The 24039-nt window shown below is 41.1% G+C and overlaps 1 protein-coding gene and 1 pseudogene across 4 annotated transcripts in view; both read left to right on the forward strand.

The window, feature by feature from the left end:
- Positions 1-2571: 2571 nt before the first annotated feature.
- The window catches only part of Snapc3 (small nuclear RNA activating complex polypeptide 3), a 35490-nt gene continuing 14022 nt past the window's right edge, over positions 2572-24039 (forward strand). For 3 of the 4 annotated variants that reach the window (XR_003850300.1, XM_029565761.1, XM_029565762.1), the window contains exons 1-5: positions 2572-2888; positions 3483-3560; positions 9999-10083; positions 20105-20209; positions 23737-23886. Coding sequence is in view for 2 of the 4 variants with exons in the window: in XM_029565761.1 (XP_029421621.1) it covers positions 2605-2888; positions 3483-3560; positions 9999-10083; positions 20105-20209; positions 23737-23886 (702 nt within the window). In the remaining 2 variants the exon portion in view is untranslated. The remainder of the gene's footprint in view (positions 2889-3482; positions 3561-9998; positions 10084-20104; positions 20210-23736; positions 23887-24039) is intronic. The other variant, XR_003850301.1, reaches the window with a different exon arrangement.
- Positions 21953-23094, forward strand: LOC103737971 (annotated as a pseudogene).

Consider the following 24039-nt stretch of genomic DNA (forward strand, 5'->3'; position numbering starts at 1 on the left):
GGAGAGGATGTGGGGAAAGGGGAACACTCATCCACTGCTGGTGGGGCTGCAAACTTGTTCAACCCCTATGGAAAGCAGTGTGGAGAACTCTTAAAAAATTACAAATGAACCTACCATTTGACCCAGGTATACCACTCCTTGGCATATACCCAAAGAACTTATCCTATTGCAGAGACACTTGTACATCCATGTTTGTTGCTGCCCTTTTCACAATAGCTAAGAGATGGAAGCAACCTAAGTGTCCCTCAATTGATGAGTGGTTAATGAAAATGTGGTTCATTTATATGATGGAATTTTACTCAGCAATAAAGAAAGATGAAATCATGAAATTTTCAGGTAAATGGATGGAACTAGAAACTGTTATACTAAGTGGAGTAACAGGCTCAGAAAAAAAATCAACATACGTTCTCCCTTATATGTGGTTTCTAGAACCAAACCCTGATAAGTGAGTATGTATCCAGACATAACTACAGGAACCAGGATAATGAAAAGGAAACAGGTAGGTAACGGAAAAGAAAGAACCTGAAAGAGAAGAACAATAGGAAACAGGCCTTAATAAGGTAGATAGAGACAAAAATTGGATTAGTTTAAGGGAGGGGGAAGGGAAGGGTATACAAGGAACCTAGGGGATAAGTGGAAAGAAGGAACTCAAGAGAGGTAGGACCATAGGAGAAGTGTATTATTAAGGAAGATAGGGGGAAAATGGGGGCACCTTAAGTGGGAAAACTATGGTGGAGGGGTGAGACAATGTGAGAGATAAATCATGCTTAGCTAGTTTTGAAAACTAGAGGGAACCATATCACTCCTACAACCTACTGACAAATTATACATAGCAGATCAAGAAATATATGCCTAGGTAAGGTTTATCTGAGAACAAATGGTCTTTACCCAAGATTTATCTACAGGACACACAGTAATTAAAAGTAGCAGACTGGTGGAACTAACCTTCTTGGATGTTTAACAGACATACTTTGAGGCCTATACTAATTTGGTAAGAGGGACACAAAGGACAGTTTTTGCTCCTTCCCCTCCCAGGTCAACTAGTTCCATGGGACTATGAGCATCTCTCAAAATGTCCTGTAATTGTGGTGGGTCACCTGTCCTCTTGATCAAGGAGGCCAAGGACACCCCACCAGATGGACTTGAACCAGTGTCCAGTCTACAAAGAAGAGGGTCAACACAGAGGAATCACTTCCTCCATGCTTCCAAGCGAAGCCAACCATGGTCAAGTAGGACCTTTGACTTATCTTCACATAGGCAGAACTGGTAAAAGAAAGGAGCCAGGGGCTCCTCCCAAGCTCATGTGACCCCTGAGGAACAGGTCCTCAAATGACCTTAAGAATGAAAATAAATTGCTTTATCAAGGCCAACTGTATGGCCTTAAATGCCCAAAAGGAAAGTGTAACCAAAGATTAAAGGGGCCAATATAATTTCTTAAGAGTCCATATGAATAGCTAAAGGCTACATAACAAGCAACAATGCCAGATAGGAGATACCTTCTTTTGTGTTGTTGGCCAGGGTGACCAAAGGGACTCCCAAAGAGTAACCTAGCATAGAACTGGGAAAATGAACAGCAGACCCTAATCTTATCTGGGAATGGCTGGGGGTGCTGACAACACAGCAGACAGTAGCAGGGATATCAGAGCATAAGGGCTCTAGTGGGGGAGGGAGGCTATGGGAGAGTGCCAACTGGGAAGTGGGTGTATAGCTGAATAAGATGGTTTGGGATGTTTTGTGTGATACACACACACACACACACACACAATCAGCAAACTAAAAAAGTGTATTATATTTGAGGTGGAAGCATACAAATTTATGTCATGTTAATTAGTAGAGGTGATAAACATTACCATTGAAATCTACCCGACGACTTTATAGACATACACAGGCGCCAAGGATCCAAGTGCAACTGATACTTCATAGACATACACAGGCGCCAAGGGTCCAAGTGCCACCGATTATGACTACTAATAATTAGAGATACATGGGCCCACATCTCAGTGTTAGTAGCAAAAACAATGAGTCTCTGCAAGGAACAATATATTCTAAAGTGAAAAAAAAAAAAAGTACATCAAGGCCAAGATAACACTGTGTGATGCATAGTCAACGTTCCATAAACACCTCCGTGCATGTGTACAGCAGTTCACTGGCAACCTTTCATGAGGTTCTGAAGGAACTGGAGCTGCAGGGTGGGTCCCAGCATCCCAGGTCCTTGCCCTCCTGACCTCTCAAGCTCCAGGATAAAGAGCCTGCAGCGCAGCTCACGACCCCAGAGTGGAGAAAAGCCTGGTTGTCGAGAACCAAGGCTGGGGAAGCTAAGAGAAAGAGCCTCCAAGGAAGAATGGGTCCCAGAACCCGGACTGTCTAGTCTGGGTCACCCAGAGCCATGGCCACTCTTCCCAGGATGAGAGAACAATGCGCCCAGCCCTGCCCTGGAGCGACCGAGCCTCGCCCAAGTGGCTTCCGCAGCCTGCCGGGAAATGTAGTGTTTGAAGTACCTATCCACGCCACCGCGGACTGCCCAGGCGCCACGCCCAACTACAAATCCCGTCACGCCCTGCGAGGCCCGCTTGCCAGCTCTTGCCGGAAGGGAGCACGGCAGACATGGCCGAGGACCCGCAGGGCGGTGGTGCGGGTGCCCGGCGGCTCCTCTCCTCGGGTGCCAGCCGTGCCAGCTTTCCGGAGTTCGAGCTTCCCGAGCTGCACACGCGCGCCTTCCACGTGGGAGCCTTCGGGGAACTGTGGCGCGGCAGGCTTGGGGCCGGGGACTTGTCGCTGAGCGAGTCGCCGGCAGCCGCACCGCCCGACCCCGGCCAGGAGGATGCTGCGGTGGCCAGGGATCTGGGCTGCAGCCTGGAGGCAGCGGCCGAGCTGAGAGCGGTGTGCGGGTGAGTGCGCAGCCCAGGGGTTCAGCTTCGCCCCTGCGCTCCCGGGACCCTTGGGTGAGGGCCTACGGTTTACACTTGACCTCCTCTTCGGAACCCCGGAAGAGGTCCTGGGTTCCGAATGTGCAATTTCTGAAAGTAAAGGGACATGGCAGCTGCATAAAAGACTTTTATGTTCGCTGAGGTTTAAGGCGCTTGTTGGCGTAACTGGTATATTAGCTGTTGACACTTTGACAGTTGAAGTACCTGGCTGAGGCTGAAGGAGACAATCAGAGCATCGTTAAAACGCCGATTAACCTCGGTCTTGGGGGTCCTGGTGGGTATGTTACTTAAATTTCCCCGAAAGTGCTTTTCGTGGGGGTGAAAATATGAAACTAACTTGCAGTAGTCTTTCTCCATTTCACAGTCCTCAAGCGAACATCCTTTTCGTTATAAAATATTGGCACAGAAGCCATTGTCTGGAATTCTGGCCTCCTCTCCTCTAACCCGTCGGATGGATTTCATCTGACTTAATTATTCAACGGCGTATTTAGAACAAGCTCCGACTCGCTGTACGCAAAATGTGTGGCTGACTGTAAAGTTTTGCTTTTTTTTAAGCCTTGATAAGTTGAGATGCCTTGAAGAAGGTGAAGATCCGGAAGTCATCCCAGAGGACACGGACCTGATGACTTTATGGTATGATGATGTTGTTTGTTATATGGTTTATTTATTTTATTTTTTGGATGCTGAAGAAGAAGCATGCTGCCTACCACTGAACTACACTGCAAGCCTCCGTGCTATTTTTTTTTTAAATATTTTTATATGTGTATGAGTGTATTGCCTGAATGTATGTAAGTGCACCCCTGTCATGCCATGCCTGCAGAGGTCAGAAGAGGTTGTCAGATCCCCTGGAACTGGAGTTATGGACAGTTGTTAGCTACCATGTGGGTGCTGGGAACTGAACCCAGGTCCTCTGCAAGAGCAGCCAGCACTCAACCACTGAGCCAGTTCTCCAGCATCCCCGCCACCTCCCCTCCCACATATCAAAAAATATTTATTATTTTTGTGTGTATGAGTGTATTGGTTGCATGTGCCTAAGTGCACCCGTGTTGTGCAATGCCTGAGGAGGTCAGAAGAAGGTGTTGTAGCCCCTGGAACTGAAGTTAAAGACAATTGTTAGGTGCCATGTGGGTGCTGGGAATCAAACCTGGGTCCTTTGCAAGAGCAGGCAGTACTCTGAACCACTGAGCCATCTCTTCAGCCCCCCCCCCATTTATCTGAACAATTTTTTCACATTGTACTTTGAAAGTTAAGAGTATAGGGGCTGGAAAGATGGCTCAGCAGTTAAGAGTACTGACTGCTCTTGCAGAGGACCCGTGTTCGAGTCCCAGCACCCACATAGCAGCTAGTTTCAGGGGAACCAGAAGCCCTCTTCTGACCTCCGCAGCATTGCATGACACAGGTACACTCACATGCAGGCAATACATTCATACACATAAAGTAAAAATAATAAATAAAAAATAATAAGAGTATAGTATTGTTCTCCACATAGTCCACTTAAATTCAACTGTTGAGCATGGTGTGGTGGTTCATGGCTGTAATCCCAGCATGCAGCAGATTGCATGGTGAGTTCCAGGCCAGCCTGGGCTTCAGAGTAAGAGCCTTTTCAACGGTGACTGATGACTGTTGTGTTTGTTTGTTTGCTTAATGTTTGGACTTACTTGCTTTAGCTCTGTGAGTATGGGTTGGATCCCTGGAGCCCATATTGGGGAAGTAGAAAACTGACTCCTTTGTCTTCCATCCAACTGTTGGCATACATGCTCATACACACACACACACACACACACACACACACACAATAACAATACAAATAAAATGCTGGGCATGCTGGCACTCACCTTTAATCCCAGTACTTGGGAGCTAGATAGGTGGATCTCTGAGAGATCAAGGCCGGCCTGATCTACATAGTGAGTTCCAGGCCAGCTGGGGCTACAGGGAGACCTTGCCCCCCCTCCCAATCCAAGTAAAATAGAAAAAAGATAAGACACAAAATTAATACATAGACATCAATAACCTTCATATGTACAGCAATAAAATGAAACAACATAGTAGCAAAAATTCCATTTACAATAGACTAAAGGAAGGTTAGATACTCAGGAATAGGTTTAATAAGAAATTATGTGAGGAAAATTTTAATACAGTCTTCAAAGAGTCAGAAGACTTGTTCTTGAGTAGCAAGATTAAACATGAGTCAGTTCTTCCTAATACAATGTAACTGCAATAAGGTATTGATGAAAGTGTTGATTATTTTATGGAGTTACACAAGCTGATAATAAAGGTTTTGGGAGGAGGGTGTATATACATGGATGTATTGCCTGCACCAATGTGTTCAATGTCCGGGGAGACCAGAAGAGGGCCTCAGAACCCCTGGAACTGGACTTACAGATGGAGATGGCTGTTAGCCTCCATGTGGGGGCTGGGAACCAAACCTGGGTCCTTTGGAAGAGCAACAAGTGCTCTTAACTGCTGATCCATTTCTCCAGCCCCAATAATAAAGTTAGTAGGGAAAATCACACACCAGAATGGCTAGGAAGACTGTAGGTATGAGTAGTGACAGGGAGCAATAGTTTTATCAGATAGTAAATGTACTTGGAGTGATCTCAGCATAGTGTACATTCCTATAGTCCCAGCACTTAGGAGGTGGAACAGAAGGAAGATCAGGAGTTCAAGGTCATCCTTCAAGTTAATTAAAACAGGAATATCTCATGAATAGATAAGTACAGCAATGAAACAGAATAGAAAATCATAAATACATAGCGATATTTTGTATAATTCTGTACCTGAGATAATAAACTCCAAAGATCAAAATGTAGAGAAGGAAGCATACAGATTTGGGTACAGTAAAACTGACACTCAAATTTACAGAAAGTGGAGAGAAAATGATAAAATGTTTATATGACAGAAGCACTATAAATAATGCCAAAAGGTAGCCTGTGAGTTTGGAGTATTTACCACAAAGAGCTACATACAAAAACTGTTCAAAGTTGAGGCACAAACCAGGTGTGGTGGTACAGGTCTTTAATCCCAGAACTGCTTTTACAGAAGATGAGTTTGGTTCCCACCACCAACATCTGGCAGCTCACACCTGTAAGTCCAGCTCCAGGAGATCTGACACCCTTTTCTAGACTCCATGGACACCTGCACTCAGATGCACATGCCCACACAGAGACACATACACATACTTAAAAATGAAGTAAATCTTTAAAAAAGAAAAAAAAAAAAAAAAAAAAAAAAAAGAACAGGGCAAACCTGGTGTGGTGCACACCTTTAATCCCAGCACTCAGGAGGCAGAGGCAGAGGCAGGTGGATCTCCCTGAGATCAAGTCCAGCTTGGTTTACATAGCGAGTTTCAGGTCAGCTAGGGCTACAGGGAGACCTGTCTTAACAACAACAACAAAAAAACACCCCCCCCCCACAAAAACAGCGTAGATGGCTTCTGAGAACACCCAAGAGTGTTCTGGCATCTACACACATACACACACACACAAACACATGCTTGATTATAAACAAAGAATATGAGGCCATGCATTGTCATACTGCTTTTTTTTTGCACAGGATCTCACCAGGCTGACCTTATACTCATGGTCTTCCTGCCTTAGCCTCGAAGTGCAGGATGTGAGATGTGAGCCACTGTGTGCACTTTGCAAGGTATCTATTATATCTTAAATACATGTACAGGAGAGGAGAGTATTCAGCACACATGGTAAATCCACACGATGGAATATCCTAAGCTATAGTAAAGGCTGATGAAGGGTGAATTCAGTGATTTCCAAGATATGTTAGTGAACAAACAGAGCACATGCTAACCTGTGAGAGGTGTGCTAGGTATAATTCATTCCCCCTTATCTACAAACTTACCTATTTCTTTATCTGTTCTGTAAAAATGAACCTTAACCTTTTAAATATTTTTCTTTGTGAATTGACACTCATTAAGCAGTGTAAGTAAAGGTCAGTGGAGAGACCTTGTAGTGCCTGAGGTAAGGCTGTGCCTCCTGTTCTGAAATGCTGACTCAGCAGAACCCCTTCGTGCAGACAGCCTTCCCAGCGCCAGTGCCAGAGCCTGCAATGCAGGCCCTCACACCCATTGCCCAGCAGCTTTCCCAGCATCCACTTCCCTCAAGGTCTGACTTCCACTACAGCAGCATTTCTGCCACTCAGCAAAGTCTAGGCAGACTCTCTATAACTGCCTGGGTCTCCGTGTGGAGGGAGAAGGGAATTCCCTGGGCAATTTTTCTCAGCCCTAGGAGTAGGATGCCCTTTACATCTGCTGTTATCATACAGTAGTTAGAGTTCCTTTTATTGCTTCTCTGCCAGTGAGTGCCTCATTGCTCCAATCCTATGTTGAAGTTGGTCATTTTAAAAGAAAACCAACAAAAGAAAACCAAAGGATTTTACCAGACTGTCAAGGAGCCCACTGTGTAGTCCAGGCTGGCTGGTCTCAAACTCACAATGATCCTCTTGTCTCCCAAGTGCTGAGATTAAACCATCACTCCCAGAAATAAAGTTCTTCAGATTAAGCTTTCTCCATTCAAATTACTGTTCTGTTCTCATAACTGACCTCAGACTGATACAGGAGATAAATGTACAAGTATCTGTTGACTTGAACAGAAGAAGCCTGGTAAACAACTATAGAGAGGGGTTGTCTGCAGGGGTTCAGTGGGTGGGAAAGGGGCAGAAAGAAGCGAAGGACAGAGTAGATCAGTAGGGACCGAAAGGGCATGCCACTCTTGACTCTTGAGCCATAGTAGCATTTCTCACTGTCATTCACGTGTCCCAGAAGTAGTCAGACGACACCAGCCAGAATGCTAGTGGATCAGGCCAAAATAGAACACAAAAACTAAGTGTGCCCAGATGTTTTACAAATATATAACATAAGAGCACTGAAGAAGATGGGAAGAAAGAACTAACTTTAAGTCTATATCTTGATAGTAATACGAGGCTGAGGAAGACAGAATATTTATAAGCTAATGTTTATCACAGGATGGAAGGTCAGCAATTCTGAAACTGCTTTATGTATTTATTAGACTTGAATGAATAATAGGGTACCAATCTTGAGAGTTGGTTTTCTTACTTGTGGAAAGAGAATGAGAAACTGAACATTAAAGAATCATGTGGTTTGAGTTTGGAGAAATCCATATAGTGGTCTGGGATGATGATTCAGTCACTCAGTGCTAACTTGAGGACTGTGGTGGATCCCCAGCATCCATTGAGGGGCAGGGGTACAAGTCTATAATCTCAGCACAGAGGAAGCAGAAAGAGGAGGATTCTGGGAGCTTGCTGACCAGCTAGTCTAGCTGAATCAGTGAGCTTCAGATTCAGGATCAGACCCTGTCTCCAAAAAACAAGGTGGAGCCAGGTGTGGCGTACCTTTAAACCCAGCACTTGGAGGCAGAGGCAGGTGGAGTTCTGTGAGTTCAAGGCTGTCCTACATAGCAAGTTCTAGGCTAGTCAGGGCTGTATAGTGAGACCTTGTCTCAAAAACATGGAAAAAGGTAGAGCTAGACATCCATTGTCAACCCCTGCCTCCATATGCATACACCTTTGTGTGCATGTGCCCGTACATGTATATACTACATCCACAACAAAGTATCCATATAACAGTAAATATATAACAGAATGTGCATGGGCTATTGTCTATGTTTTGCCTGTCTCAGCTGGGAAGATTAGAAGCAATAAGTCCAATAATAATAACACACAGTGTCAGGATATTGGTTTCAAAATCTCTCCAATTCAGGCTTGATAGTACAAATCTATAATCATAGCACTTGGGCGGTAGAAACAAGAGGATCAGGATCAAGATCATCCCCTGCTACATAGTGAGTTTGAGACCAGCCTGGGCTACATGAGACCTTATCTCAAAGCAACAATAAAGGAACTCAGGTTCCTAGAATGGTTGATGCCAGGGGTTTGGATAGGAAAAGTACAGGATGAGCCTCCAATGTCTTGTGGTTCCACAAAATAAGGAGTGCATGCCTCCCTCCCCTACCACCCTCCCCTACCAAAAACTAATAAAAGATCAGAGCCTGTTGAATGCCCAGGAACCAACTTGGAGTGCCTTATGACTAAAGCTAGAACAATTTGAGCAGGAAAATAATGAATAGATTTAGACTTAACTCCTGGAATCAATGAGTTTGAGTGAGTTTGTACTGATATAAATGATCAGATACACAAATGGATTCTAGTGAAGAGAGAATCACTATTAGGCATTTACCACAGTAATAAATGTTATAGGGAAAAAGTCTCTTTCTAGTAGAGGAACTTGGCAAACAAACTTAACTGAGCAAGCATCATCAATAATGTGACATCAGAAACTTGAAGGATGCTGCACCAAGTGTGCTGCTGCTTTGCAAAATGCTGTTTACAGCATTCACAAGGAAACTGCAGTCACTCAAAGGACATTCTGTCAACTAGCACTCTTCTACAGCGTCAGGATCGTAAAAGACAAGAAGACGAGAAACTAATGGGCTTGAAGAGACAAAGGAAAAATAACCAATACTGCACGGGTAAGATTCTAGGAAGGAATCTGGAACAGAAAAAAAGAACAGAAAGCAGTAAATTAAAAGTTATGTGAACTCTAGAAAACATCTATAATTAATAACCATTGTGCTCGTATTAATTACTGTTCTTCATAATTCTGTGATCATAGAAGAGTTAGAGGAATCTGGGCAAGAGATAAAGGTGTGTTCTTGGTTCTGTTTTTATAACTTTAAGTTTTAAAGTAGTCCAAAATAAAAACTTAAAAGGTTGGGCCTAGTTAATGTAGCTCACTAGTAGAGTGTTTGCCTTCTGTGTTGAGATTTTTGGTTTGATTCCTAGGATTGAGAACAACAAACAGAACTACCAAAAAGTTAAATATTAAAGACATTTTAAGTAAGCTTTCAGTAAAGAATGTTGACCTTGTGCAGGTCTGATGGTGCCCACCTTTAATCCCAGGGCTCAGTAGACCAAGGCAGGGGCATCTCTGAGTTCTAGGCCAGTATGGGCTGCATGAGTGAGTTTCAGCCCAGCCAGAGCTACGTAATAAGATCCTGACTTAGAGTGTTGACTGTTTTATTTTTCTTGTGTTTACAACAGTATTAGGAAGGGGCTCCTGGAATATCGGGAAGAAACCATTACAATAGATCGAGCCTGCAGACAAGAAACATTTGCTTATGAAATGGTAAGAGTCTCATCTTCCCATGCTTCTCCATGAAACTGTAAGCTGAGTGTGCCATTGACTGAGTGTGACTGAACTACTTGGAGAAAATGACCTGCAGTACTCAAGTGACCACTCTTTCAGACCTTTGATTTTTTTTTTTTTCTCTTAGTTTGGTTTCTCATGTCAGTGTTAAACTAAATTTATCCCTGTTTACCATCCTATTCCTGTTTTTTTGTTGTTCTGATTTTACTTTAACTGTATTCTTAATTGATTACTTCTTGTGTAAAACCCTAAGACAAGTGAAGAGTGTTAAGGAATCGGGAGCTAGTAGACATGATGATGGCTTCCAAAGCAGCATATGTCAGACACTGCTGGGTGCCTCATAGTGCAAATCGTGGTGGCACATGCCCTTAATCCCAGTATTCAGGAAGCAGAGGCAGGCGGATCTCTGTGATTTCCAGGCCAGCCTGGTCTATATATGAGACTGTCTCAAAATAACAACAAACAAATTGTGGTAGAACTACATAACAAAATATTATTTTGCCTGGGCATGGTACATGCCTGTAGTATCAGCAATCAGGAAGGAGACAGGCAAGAAGATCCCTATAATTTTCACACCAGTGTGGTCTGCATAGCAAGGCCCTTGGAGGGTAGGATATAGGGGTAGAATACACTCATACACTCAGTACATTTTGTATTAATACTTGTTTGAAAGTGCCCTTATATAACCCTGTATTATGTACTGTGAATTGCAGCAATGAAAATTTAAAAACTAAAAGAAAATGAAAATATTTTTGCACATTTTTAAGGGTTTGATAAAGTAATGTTGAGGCTGGCAAAGTGGCAGAGTGGGTAAAGGCAGCTGCCACCAAGTCTGATAGGTTGATGAGGAATCCACGTGGTAGAGGGAGAGAATTGCAGCCTACAGATTGTCCCCTGACCGCTACCTAGGCATGTGCTCAGCCACACATATACATACACGTATACACACACAAATAAAAATAAATATAATTGTTAAAAAAATTTAAGTGACATTAGGTACATTCATAATGATGTTTAGCAATCATCATTATTTCTAGAACTTTTTCATTATACCAGACAGAAATTCTATACCCAGGAAGGAATAACTCCTAAGTGTCCTTTCCCGGTCCCCTCAGGTCTACTTTCTCTCTGTATGACCTTACCTGTTCTAAATATCCCATGTAAATAGAATATACAAGATCTTTCTTTTTCTATGACTTTGTTTAATGTAAAGTTTAAAGGTTTTTCCATGTTGTAGCATGGATTAGAACTTCATTCCTTTCTATGACTGAATAAAGTCTTCTGTTATGTGGATTCATCACCTATCTGTTCATATGTTGATGGATTTTTTTAGGTTATTTTTAATTTTTGGTTGTTATGAATTATTGCTACTATTAGAGTACAAGTAGGTTCTTTTCAGTTCTTTTTATAACACATATGGGGTGGGATTACTAGGCCATATGGTAATTCTGTGTTTAATAATTTGTGGTCATGTGATAGTTTATTGGTCTTTCACATGTAGTCATGTGTTAACTTTATTGGTCTTCCATAAAAGATGTGTGTTTTACATTGCCACTAGTCATTCATGAGGCTTCAGTTTCTCCATGTTCTTTCCAGTCCATATTTTCTGTTTGTTTACAATAACCACCTAGTGGACATAAAATCATATCTTACTGTAATTTTGACTTGTGTGGCCCTAATGGTTAATGATACTGAACATCTTTTTATTGATTGATCATTTGTGTATTTTCTTTGAGAACTATTTGTTCCATTTTTTTGCGGAGGGGGGGGGACCAGTCTGGCCTTGATCTCACAGGGTCCTGCCTGTGTCTGCTCCCAAGGGCTGGAATTAAAGGCCCGCCCTGTTGTTGTTTCTTTTTTTTTCCCCAGTTCTTGATCAGTTAAGAAGTTCTTTGTCTCATTATTGGATATTCTGAATACTAGACCTTTATCATGTTTATGATTTGAAAATATATTCTCTCATTCTATGAATTGCGTTTTTCTGTCTCTTTGTAACAGGGTTTCACTATGTAGCTCTGGCTGCCCTACAACTTGCTATGTAGACCAGGCTAGCCTGGAACTCACAGAGCTCTGTCTGCTTCTGCCTTCAGAGTGTTGAGATTAAAGGTATGCACCACAGTACCTGTTTTTTTTTTTTCATTCTTTTTTTATGTTTTAAGTTTTAAAATTTGATGAGATTCAGAATATCCATTTTTCTTTTGTCTGTGCTATTGGCATATTTAAGAAAGCACAGCTAAATTACTGTAAAGAGTAAAGCACTCTTGCCTTTACTTCTCCTTCACATCTCCTATTCATGATTCAAGGATGTTTTTTCCCCCTAGAGATAGAGTTATGCAATTTGGGAGTCTTTTAGATAGACCCACTGAAGGGGTACTCCAGTTGCCACACCCTGTGTCCCTGTTCAGCATGGAAGAAGCCAGAGCAGTCTGCATCCTGATTCCCTATTGGCAATTTGGGTAACCTCTTCAGAGGATGGTATGATAATAGGAGGTATGAATTGGCTAGGCAGTTAGGGGTAAAGAAAACCCCCAAAGAAAAGTAGCCAGTTTCTTGGTTAAAACTTACAATGTCCTTTGGCCTCTTAGCAACCTACTCCATTCCAAAGGCCAAAAATGTCAAAAATATTTGGGAGCTTTTATCTAATCCTTAAAAAATTTTAGGGTTACCTCTTCAGAGGGGGAATGTTACAGTAGCCAAAAACCCCATAAAAACCAAATAAATAAAGAAGAAGAAAGAGTACATGAAGTTATCAGAAAAAAAGTGATGGGGAGATATGGGAGGAGTTGGAGGGGAGGGAGTGGGCATGGATTTGATCAAAACACCTTATATGAATGTATGAAATTCTCAATGAAATTTTTTTCTTTTTTTTAAAAAAGCATAGCTAAGGCCAGTATCATGAAGACTGTTATTTTCTTTGTAGAGTGTTACAGCATCTTAGTTTGTAGGTTAGGAGCTGGAGAGATGGCTCAGTGGTTAAGAACACATACTGCTCTTCCATAGTACCCAAGTTCAGGTCCCAGAACCCCTATCCAGGCAGCTTATACTACCTCTAACACCTGCTCCAGGGAATCTGACTTTCTCTTCCTGCTTCAAGGATACCTGCACTCATGTGCATATACCCACACAAAGACTAAGTGCAGCAGTTAAGAACACTGATTGTTCTTGCAGAAGACTCAGGTTTGAATCCCAGCACCACATGGCACCTAACAACTGTCCGTAACTCCAGTTCCAGGGGATCCGACAGTCTCCTTCTGTTCTCAGCAGGCATTGCATGACACAGGTGCACTTACCTCATGTAGGCAATACACACATACACATAAAATAAAAATAATAAAATTTTTTTTTTAATTAAAATGCTTTGTAGGTTAGGTCTTTTATCTACTTTGAGTTAATTTTTATATATGGTGTTTAACTTTCTTTTTTTGTCTTTTTGAGATGGGTCTCCCTGCAGCCCCAGCTGGCCTGGAACTCAATATGTAGACCAGGCTAGCCTTGAACTCACAGAGATCCACCTGCCTCTGCCTCCTGAGTGCTGGGATTAAAGGCGTGCGCCATCACACCTGGCTAACTTTCATTTTTTTATGTTGACTTTTTTTTTCAGCATCATTTATTAAGATCTTTTTCCTTTTCTCCCCTCTTTTTATTTTTATTTTATTTTTTCTCTTTTTACTTTTTTTTTTCTTTTTGTGGCAGTGTCTTACTGTGTAATGTTGGCTGGTTAGAATTTAGTATGTAAACCAAACTAGCCTTGTACTCACAGAGATCCACCTGCCTCTGACTTTCAAGACCATCCTTTCTTTTTTAAAAAATATTTTGTTATGTGTATGAGTGTATTGCCTACATGTGTGTAAGTGCACCCATGTTGTGCAAGGCCCACAGAGGTCAGAAGAGGGCTTCGGATCCCCTGGAACTAGAGTTACAGATGGCTGTTAGCCACCATGTGGGTGCTGGGAATCAAACCCAGGTCCTCTGCAAGAGCAGTCAGCTCTCTTAACCACTGAGCCATCTCTCCAGCCCCCTAAATCTTCTTTATTTCTTACATCAGTAAGTATTGTGTAGTTTTTAGTATAAGACTTTTTTTTTTTTTTTTTTCAGTCTTTTTGAGACAGGCTCACCCTGTAGCCCCAGCTGTCCTGGAACTCACTATGTAGACCAGGCTGGCCTTGAACTCACATAGATCCACCTGCCTCTGCCTCCCGAGTGCTGGGATTAAAGGCATGCGCCACCACGCCTGGCATACTTTCTTTTTTTTCTCTTAATATCTTATTTATTATTTTTATTTTATGTGTAATGAGTGTATCGCCTGCATGTATGTTGTGCAGTGCCATGGAGGTCAGAAGAGGGTGTCGCATTCCCCTGGAACTGGAGTTAAAGATGGTTCATAGCCGCCATGTGGGTTCTGGGAATCGAACCCGGGTGCTCTGCAAGAGCAGTCAGTGCTCTTAACTGCTGAGCCATCTCTCCAGCCCCTAGTGTAAGACTTTCATCTCCTTAGTTAGTATATTATTTGACTTTTCATTACTGTATGAATTCATAGCTTTCACTAGTGTTATGAAGTATTAGTATTATAAAGTTAAATAGACTATCAAGAACAAAGGTTTGTTTAGCTCACAGTTCTGGAGGTTCAAGGGCATGGCACCAGTGTTAGCTGAGTTCTAGTTGGGGCCCTCTTGTCTGTTACATCATAGCAGAATGTAGTTATGGGGTATATGTTGTAGCATCGGAATCCCATTACCAGGCAGGAAACAAGAGAGATGCTTTGTAGACCAGGCTCGGAGTTTTAGAATAATTCTCTTAAAGGAACTAACCAAAGTTTCACAAGAAATACCTTTATTCCTTTTGAGAGAATACCTTCAAATTCTATAAGAACTTCATCATTCCATGGCACCTCCTTAGACTGACATGGTAAGAATGGACTTTTTGGAGGCATACTCAAACATAACAATTAAATTTTATCCCTAAGTATTTTATTCTTATTGATGATGATGTTCGAAATTTATTTCTTAATTTTTTTGATTATTTGTTGATGGTGTTGAGAAATACAGCTTTTTTTTTTCTTCTTGGGGGGGGTTGGTTCTCATTGCAAAAAGACACATCAATATTAAGTATAAAAGCAATTGCACTAGGAAGTTTTCTTTCTCCTACCAACCTCAGGTCACACAGCAGAACATTTTAAACTAGTGAGCTACAGAACGCACACTTCATAGAAACTTTACCTAAAAGTAATGTTTGGATGGGGAAAGAAACTTCAAAAGATCAGTGTACCACTGCAGAGAATTCTCGCTACCAGATGGGCTGCAAGGCACCCAGCTCTCGAAGAGCAAAGTTTCAAACTAATATAAAATTTTAGGTTTTATACATAAACTATTGATGATTTATCCAGTCCTGACTGATAAAAAGCATAACGAAAAGGCACTTTAGAGACAGCAGCTTCAGAAATAGGTGATGGGCTTTATGTGGCTAAATAGTGGGACAAGCACAATTCATATCCCCCCTCCCTGCAACTTTGTAGAATTTATTAGCTCTGCTTTTTCTTTGAGGATGTGGAGTTGAGACAGAATTACATGAAGCCCATGCTAGCTTCAAACTTGATAGGTAGCTAAGGAGGACATTGATCTTCTGATCTTCCTTCCATCAAGTGCTGGATTATAGGCAGGCACCACTGTACCTGACTTCTTGCTATTTTTGTTTTTGTTTTGTAGTTTCTTTATGATTTTGGACTGGTAAGGTCTTGTCATTTGTTAACAGAGATAACTTCATCTCTTCTTTTTCAATTCAGTCATCTTTCCTCCCACCTTTATTTCTTTGGCTAGAATTGCTAGTGTCATAAAGGGGACAGGTAAAGTACACATTTGTCTTGTTGCTGATATTAAAGGAAAGGTTTTCTGTCTTTTCCATTAAATGTATAGCCCAGGTTGGCCTCAGTCTTATAATCTTACTGCCTCAGCCTGCTCTCCCACTGCTAGTGTAATAGGCATAGAACTACAGTGCCTGCCTGTACTGGTGTATTCTTTTAATTCCTATGAATTTGTGAACTCTTCAATTTTCCTCTTACTGATTCTAGTGTTATTCAGTTGTGATCAGAAAAGATACCTTTTTCTGATTTTCTGTTTAAGACTTGGGAGTCTGTCCTACAGAATAGTTCATGTGTATTTGAAAAGGCTATTGTTGAGTGCGGCCCCTGCTCATATCTGTTAGCCTTTGTCCTCAGCGGTGTCCTACTGCCTGTTTAATCTTGCCTGAGTTCATTATTGTAAACAAAATAATGAAGTTTTCAACTATTATTATAGAACTGCTCTTGTTTTTTTCTTTAATTCTATCAGCTTTTGTTACATATCTTTCAAGATTCTGTTACTGGCAATATGTTTGTAATTGTATGTCTCATTGCTGGATGCAAGTTTGAAGCTAACCCTGGGCCACATCCTCAAAGGAAAAGCAGAGCTAATTCTACCTTTTATCAATATATAGGTAATACTCTTCTTTGTCTCATAATCTTTTTAAACTTAAAAGTCTGTTTTGTCAGTAATATAGCTTGCAACAATTTTGTTTTCTATTTGCATGAAATATCTTTTTCTGTCTTTTTACCTTCAGCCTGTCTTTGTATCTAAAAGGAGTCTCTTGTACAGTATATAAATGAATCAAGTTTTTATAATCCAGTCTGCCAGCCTGCCCTTTAATCAGGGAGTTTCATCCATTTATAACTATGCTAATTACTGATAAGAAAGGGTTGCCTGTTGTGGTAGTACACACCTTTAATCCTAGCACTAGGAAGGCAGAGGCCGGTGGATCTCTGTGAGTTAGAAGCCAGCCTGGTCTACATAGAGTTCCAGGCCAGCCAGGGCTGCATAGTGAGATCCTGTCTCAAAAGAAAGGGTTTCCTTCTGCCACTGCTGTCCAGCTTTTGGATGCCTTACATGGCTTTTGTTCCTCTGGTCTTCCATTATGTCCTTATTTTCATATAGTGAATTTTTATGTTGTTAGCAGTAGGTTTGTAATAGTGTATATTACTGCTGGATGGCACCTTTTACTCAGTTCCCTCTTCTTTCCTTTTCTGTATATATTGAAAGTATCTTCTTTCTGGTTATCTTATGGAATACAATTAAACCTTACTCCTGAAAGCTTAAAAATTAATTTATTTTATTCTGCTAGGGCTTAAACCCAGGGCTTTGCACACATTAAGTAACTGCTCTTCCACTGAGCTACAACCCAGCCCTTTTCTTTTTATATTATTACAGATTATATCTTTATTGTGTGTCCATTAGCATATATTTATAGTTTTTCCATTTTTGAGTAATTAGGATAAAGACATTAGAAGCCAAAAGAATAATATGGCTTTTATGTCTACGTAATTACCTTTACAGATGCTCTTGATTTCTTTTGATGGCTTCAAGTTACTGTCATATACTTTCATTTCAACCTGAAGAACTCTGGCATTTTTTTACAGAACAGGTCTACTAGGACTAGTAGTGGCTCAGCTTATGCTGATCTGAAAATGTCTTCATTTGTCCCTTCATTCCTGAAGGATGGTTTGGTAGATGCAGAATTCTTGGCTGACTATATTTCTTTCATAGTTTGAAGTGTGCCATTTCATTTGTTTCTTGTCTCCATGATTTATTTCTGTTGAGAAATAGTCTGTTAAACCAGCTGAGGAACCTGGTCTAGTTTGTCATGGTTTCTTTTAGCTCATTGAGCCTATTTTGATGCTGACTTAGCATCTTGTTTTATTTGCTTTTGTTCAGCAGGCTTCTCGTTATAAAAGTCTAGCATCGGCTTGTAGGAATAATTAATTAATCTCTTATTTTATTGTTTTTCACATTCATTTTATGTGTGCATGCTCACATGCCATGGCACATGTATAGCAGTCGTAGGACACCTTTTGGGAGTCAGTTCCCTCCTTCCACCATATGGGTTCCTGGGATCAAGAACTCAGGTTATCAGGATTGGCAGCGAGCATCTTTATCTGCTGAGGCATCTTGCTGGCCCTAATTAACCTCTTTAACTAGTTTATTTCAAAAGAAATAAAGAGCACTGGTAATAATTACATAGATTTGAAAGCTGTATTGTACTTTGGCTTCTAATGTCTTTATTTTTCCTGATTACAAGAAAATGGAAAAATTATAATGTGTTTTTAATGAGCTTCCTTAAGATTGGTTTATATGCAATTCTTACATTCCGATGAATGAGTCATATTTTCCCGTTCTGTGTATCTTGTAAGTTTTTGTTGAGAACTAGGCATTGCTTTTTGTTGTTTTGTTCTTTTACCTTTCCAGACTGGTTTTAAAATTTACACACACACACACACACACACACACACACATATACACACACAAATGTCTTTTTGAGACAGGGTCTCCCTGTAGCCCCAGCTGGCCTGGAACTCCCTATGTAGACCAAGCTGGCCTTGAACTTACAGAGGTCCACCTGCCTCTGCCTCCCAAGTGCTAGGATTAAAGATGTGTGCCACCATCCCTGGCCTTTATTTTATGTTTATGAGTGTTTTGCCTATATATATATGTAAGTGCATCTGTATGCTCAGTGTCCACAGAAGCCAGAGAGGGTATTGGATCCCCTGGAATTGGAGTTACTGATGGTTGTTAGCTGCTATGTGGGTGCTGGGAACTGAACATGCCCTCAAGGGCAGCCAGTTCTCTTACCACTGAGCCATCTCTCCAGCTCCTCCATACTGTTTTGTAGTTGTGCAAATTAGTTGTGTGTGGCTGTTGACATTTCTATTTTATTATCTCTGTATTTAGTCAGTGACCTGACAAAGATTTTCTTAAATGCCTGGCTTCGAAAATTAAAAATACTTTAAAATTTGTCTAAATCTCCGAGTAGATGCTGATGTCAGATGCTGCCAGCAGGGCCATATCAAAGCAAGTATCTAGCCAAGCCCATAGGGCATCACCAGACCAACCAAAACACAGCCCCACATTTTAAGGACAAGAGTCCCTGTTATCTGCTCTGCTGTTCCAGGAGCAGAAGCTGAAACTGAAGTTGGGTGGAGGGAATGAGGAGAGGTATTTGGCTTGCACATAGTACTTACTTTAGAAAGATTAGTTGCTTCTCCCTTCTCCAAACCCTCCTCTGGCTGTTGTAAATGTCTCATTTCCAGAGTTCAAAGTAGTTGGTTACATTATATCTTTTCAGCTGGATGGTTGCTTCAGTAAACAGAGCTGGCTTCCTACTCTTGTGTGGCATCACCCCTGGTTATTTTTTCGTCTTTATTTCTTAACTATTACACTTTAGTGGCCTTTACTGTATAGCTATTAAATATATATAAAGAATATGGTATATTAAAGATGTGATAGTGATGCATGCTTACTTCTAAGTCCACTATAACCCCAAGTAGAATGTTCAACTTATAACTTCATCTGTTAAAACTGATTCTGTAAGGATATTAAAGTTTGAAAACAAGGATTAGTAACTGGAAATGTTATTGTTAAAATAATTAGTTCATGCAGCTGGAGAGATGGCTCAGCAGTTAAGAACACTGGTTGTTCTTATAGAAGACCCAGGTTCATATCCCAGCACCCACATGGCAGCTTACAGCTGTCTGTAACTCCAGTCCCAGGGGATCCGACAGCCTCTTCTGACCTCCACGGGCATTGCACAATACAAGTGCAGTTACCTATGTGCAGGCAATACACGCATACACATAAAATTTTTTTAAAAGTAAATAAAATTAAAATTAAAAAAATAATTAGTTCATATTGTCATTTTATCATCAGTTGCTAAGCATGTAGCACCCTGTATCTTAATATGTGTTTTATGTACACATTCCCAGAGACAATTCTGGGGGGCGGAGTCTCTTCTTATAGAAGATGAAACTAAGCCTATGGAGGCTTAACTATTCAGGTAAGTTGAGTCAAGCCCTCACTAATGGCTCTTTGCTGTAGTCTCAAAGGACTGAGAAATGCATATCCCACAATTTTCCTCGTGTATGACTGCCTCTTATCTGAGTTAGAGTGTTTGATTTCAAGGTCTTGTTTTCTTTCTTCAGGAATCTCATGCAATAGGAAAGAAACCTGAAAATCCAGCAGACAGGATTGAAGAAGGAGAGCTCATACTATCTGTGAATATCTTGTATCCGGTTATATTTAATAAGGTCAGTAGTGAAACCCTTGGCTTTCCTGGATGTTAGACTAGAACCTAGGGCTCTCAAGTGCACTAGGCAAGCACTTTACTGAGCTATATTCCTAGTCCCTATAAGTGACTTTTGACAGGGGTTCAATTTTTTGTTTCTTTGTTTGGGGTTTTTTGTTGTTTTTGAGATAGGGTTTCACTGTGCAGGCCTGATTCACCTGGAACTCCCTCTTTAGACCAGGCTGGACTTGAACTCACACAGATCTGCCTTGCCTCTGCCTCCTCAGTGCTAAGATTAAAGAAGTAGGCTACCTATCATGCCCAACTGGGTTTAATTATTTGAAGAATCATATTCCTTAGGTTTCAGAATAAATACAAGTATATATAGCCTGATGCCTTTTTTAGAGCTGACAGTGTTCTTGAGTTCTTTGTTTTAATAAGAAAAGTTCCAGCAAATTTCAAGTCAGGTTTCAAAAAAAGTCTCTTGACCATTGATTACAGTTATAATTTGGGGATGCAAAGCTGTTTTTGCACTAGAAGAAGATGTGTGTATACTCACTCAGGTGTGCATGCATATGTATATTGATTCTAATTGTATGGATTTTTTAGGGGTTTTTTGTTTTCTTATTCTCTTTTGTTTTTTGGTTTTCTGAGACAGTGTCTCCCTGTAGCCCCAGCTGGCTAGGAACTCACGATGTAGACCAGGCTGGCCTTGATCCCACAGAGAGCCTCCTGCCTCTACTTTCCCAGTGCTGGGATTAAAGAGATCTTGGTCTTTAGTTTGGTGTAGTTTTTTTGTTGTTTTGTTTTTCAAGTAGATGGCTGATAATAATTCAGATACCTTGGGAACTTATTAGACTAACCAATGACAGTTTTTCTTTGGAAATGCATAAATAAGGATACTCAGTAATTTCTTAGAAGTCTCTAGTAAAAACTCTATTCTAGCCAGGCATGGTGGTGCACACCTTTAGTCCCAGCACTCCGGAGGCAGAGGCTAGGAGATCTCTGTGAGTTCAATGCCAGCCTGGTCTACATAGTGAGTTCCAGGACAACTGGGGCTGCAAGGAGACCCTGTCTCAAAAAAAAAAACCTCTGTTCTATCTCAAAGTATATATATACCCCTCTCCTTCTTTTGCAATGCTAAGAATCGACTGTCGGGCCTTGCACATGTTAAGCATCAGAATATGTGTATATATATTATTGATTCTCCAAACAGATGTGTCCTAAACACATTTGAAATATTGTGCTTTATGCCAGGTGTAGTGGCACACGCCTGTGAGTTCAAAGCCAGCTGGGGCTACAGGGAGACAAAAAAAGAACCAAGCTGGGCATGGTGGCGCACACCTTTAATCCCAGCACTTGGGAAGCAGAGGCAGGAGGATCTCTGTGAGTTTGAGGCCAGCCTGGTCTATGTAGTGAGTTCCAGGCCAGCTGGGGCTACAAGGAGACCCTGTCTCAAAAGGACCAAAATACCTAAATATTGTGCTTTATTTGAAATACTGCTATACATAAATTGTACTTAAACAGGCTTTTTTTTTTTTTTTTGGTCTTTTTGAGACAGGGTCTCTCTGTAGCCCCAGCTGTCCAGGAACTCACTGTGTAGACCAGGCTGGCCTTGAACTCACAGAGATCTGCCTGCCTCTCCTCCCGAGTGCTGGGATTAAAGGCATGCGCTACCACGCCTGGCTTAAATAGTCTTTTATGAAGTGTCTTGGATATACTTAGTACTAATTGCCTTGTTTGAGATCTCAAATTACCAATTTAAAAATATGTACCCCACCCCACCCTGGCCTCTCCTGGGAGCTCCGGGAGTGGCTGCCTTCTTCTCCACCCGCCGAGATGGCGTTGGACCCCACAGCATCTGAGACATGTTGAAAAAGATGTTCTGATTCCAAAAATACTGAGAAAAGCACAGAGAGAGGTGTTCTGAACAAGTTGAAGATTTTACCAAATGCTGCAAAGATTCTGGAATCCTTACGGTAATAAAATGTCGGAAAGAAAATTCTGCATTGAAAGGATGTCTAACTCCTTACTATAATGATCCAGCCTTTTATGAAGAATGCAAACTGGAATATCTCAAGGAAATGGAAGAATTTAGAGAAACCGGAATTCCAGCCAAGAAAAGGCTACAGAAACTGCCCACGAGCATGTAGGCGAACATTCAAATGAGCCAGGAACTTGTATTTATGGAAGCTATTTATAAAATAAATCACCAGAAATAATGGACTGAAATAACATTTGCTTTATCCTAGTTATGAACATTTTGATTTTTTATTAAAAATCTTTATTTCTGAATTCTGGTTTATTAAACATAGGAGTGAAAACTAAAAATAAAAATATGTACCTTTTGGGTTTATAGCCTGGGCATAGGATGTAGGTTGCTGACTTGAGTGATGTAATTTCCAAGAAATGTTAAAAGGAACTGCTGCTGGATCAAGTTCTGTTTCGAAGGCTCTTAAGCCTTATGTCAGTTCAGTAGCAACTTGATTACAACATTTAGCTTAAAGTAGAAAAATTCTGTTGCCAGGTATCTCAGTTGTATGCATGGGATTTAAATTTGTGGAGATGATTGAGTGCTGACACAGATTATTACCATCAAAAACAAATTCATAGTAACATTTCCTAAGAAGAGAAGGCACATCACACTAGAGACGGCTACAAGGGATGCAGTGGTCTTAGTCTCAAAGGAGTGAGAAATGCACATGCCACAACTTTCTTAGGGGTTTCTCTAGGAAAGGCAAGGCAAGGCAGGGTAAACCTTCAGGGTTGGTTAGGTCATTCAGTGGGCTTCCTGGTGTAAATAAGACTGTCCTTTGGGAGCTGGAGACATAGCTCAGTGCTTAAGAGCACTGACTGCTCTTGGAGAGGACCCGGGTTTGATGCCCAGCACCCACATAGCCAACAACCATCTGTAACTCCAGTTCCAGGGAATCCAACACCCTCCTCTGACGTCTGAGGGCATTGCAGGACATGGGTGCACTTACATACACAAAGGCAGCACACTCATACACATAAAATAAAAATAATAAAAACATTTTTTAAAAACACTGTCCTTTGATGTCTGTTACCTAGTTTCTGGTTATTTAGGTTTATTGGGTGCTAGGGGAAATGCTGGGGAGTTAGATAAAAATAAAGAAGTGATTTTAGGATATGGACTCTGGATTGCAGGGGAATCACAAACACTGCCCCTGTCCCCAAGCTGAGAATTAGATCCAGAGTTTTGTGCATGGTAGGCACATGCTCTATCACTAAACTAAAATCCCAGCCAAACAACTGTTAGGTTGGTCTTCTAATTAATGGATGTGAAATAGAGAACTATAGAATCTAAGAAAATACAGAATGTCAACTCCTGAATACTACTTATTTATTTGTAGTACTATGGATCAAACTCAGAGCCTTGTACGTGCGAAGCAAGTGCTGTACTACTAAACTCAAGTGTCAGTCCAAGGGGACAGTTCAAATTGAGAAAATCAGTAATATTGTTTAGATCTGGTCTTCATAGGATTTGTAGTTTGTTTTTGTAAATAGACACTTATTTCTTTACTTTAGCACAGAGAACACAAACCATACCAGACGATGCTAGTATTGGGCAGTCAAAAGCTCACGGAACTGAGAGATTCTATTTGCTGTGTCAGTGACCTCCAGATTGGTGGAGAATTCAGCAGTACTCCAGACCAAGCCCCTGAGCACATCAGCAAAGTAAGGTGACCTCTCCCTTCCGACTTAAAAAGAAGAAAATAATAAGCTAAAGAAATAGTGATTACTAACAGGTTACCAGTGTTCCAGTAAACATTTTCATTTTCAGTGTGATTCCATTGAAATACTGCCTTTGTTATTTCCTTCTTTTCCGTC

Source organism: Nannospalax galili, unplaced genomic scaffold (assembly GCF_000622305.1).
Source record: "Nannospalax galili isolate Female #2095 unplaced genomic scaffold, S.galili_v1.0 scaffold98, whole genome shotgun sequence".
Taxonomy (NCBI): Eukaryota; Metazoa; Chordata; class Mammalia; order Rodentia; family Spalacidae; genus Nannospalax; species Nannospalax galili.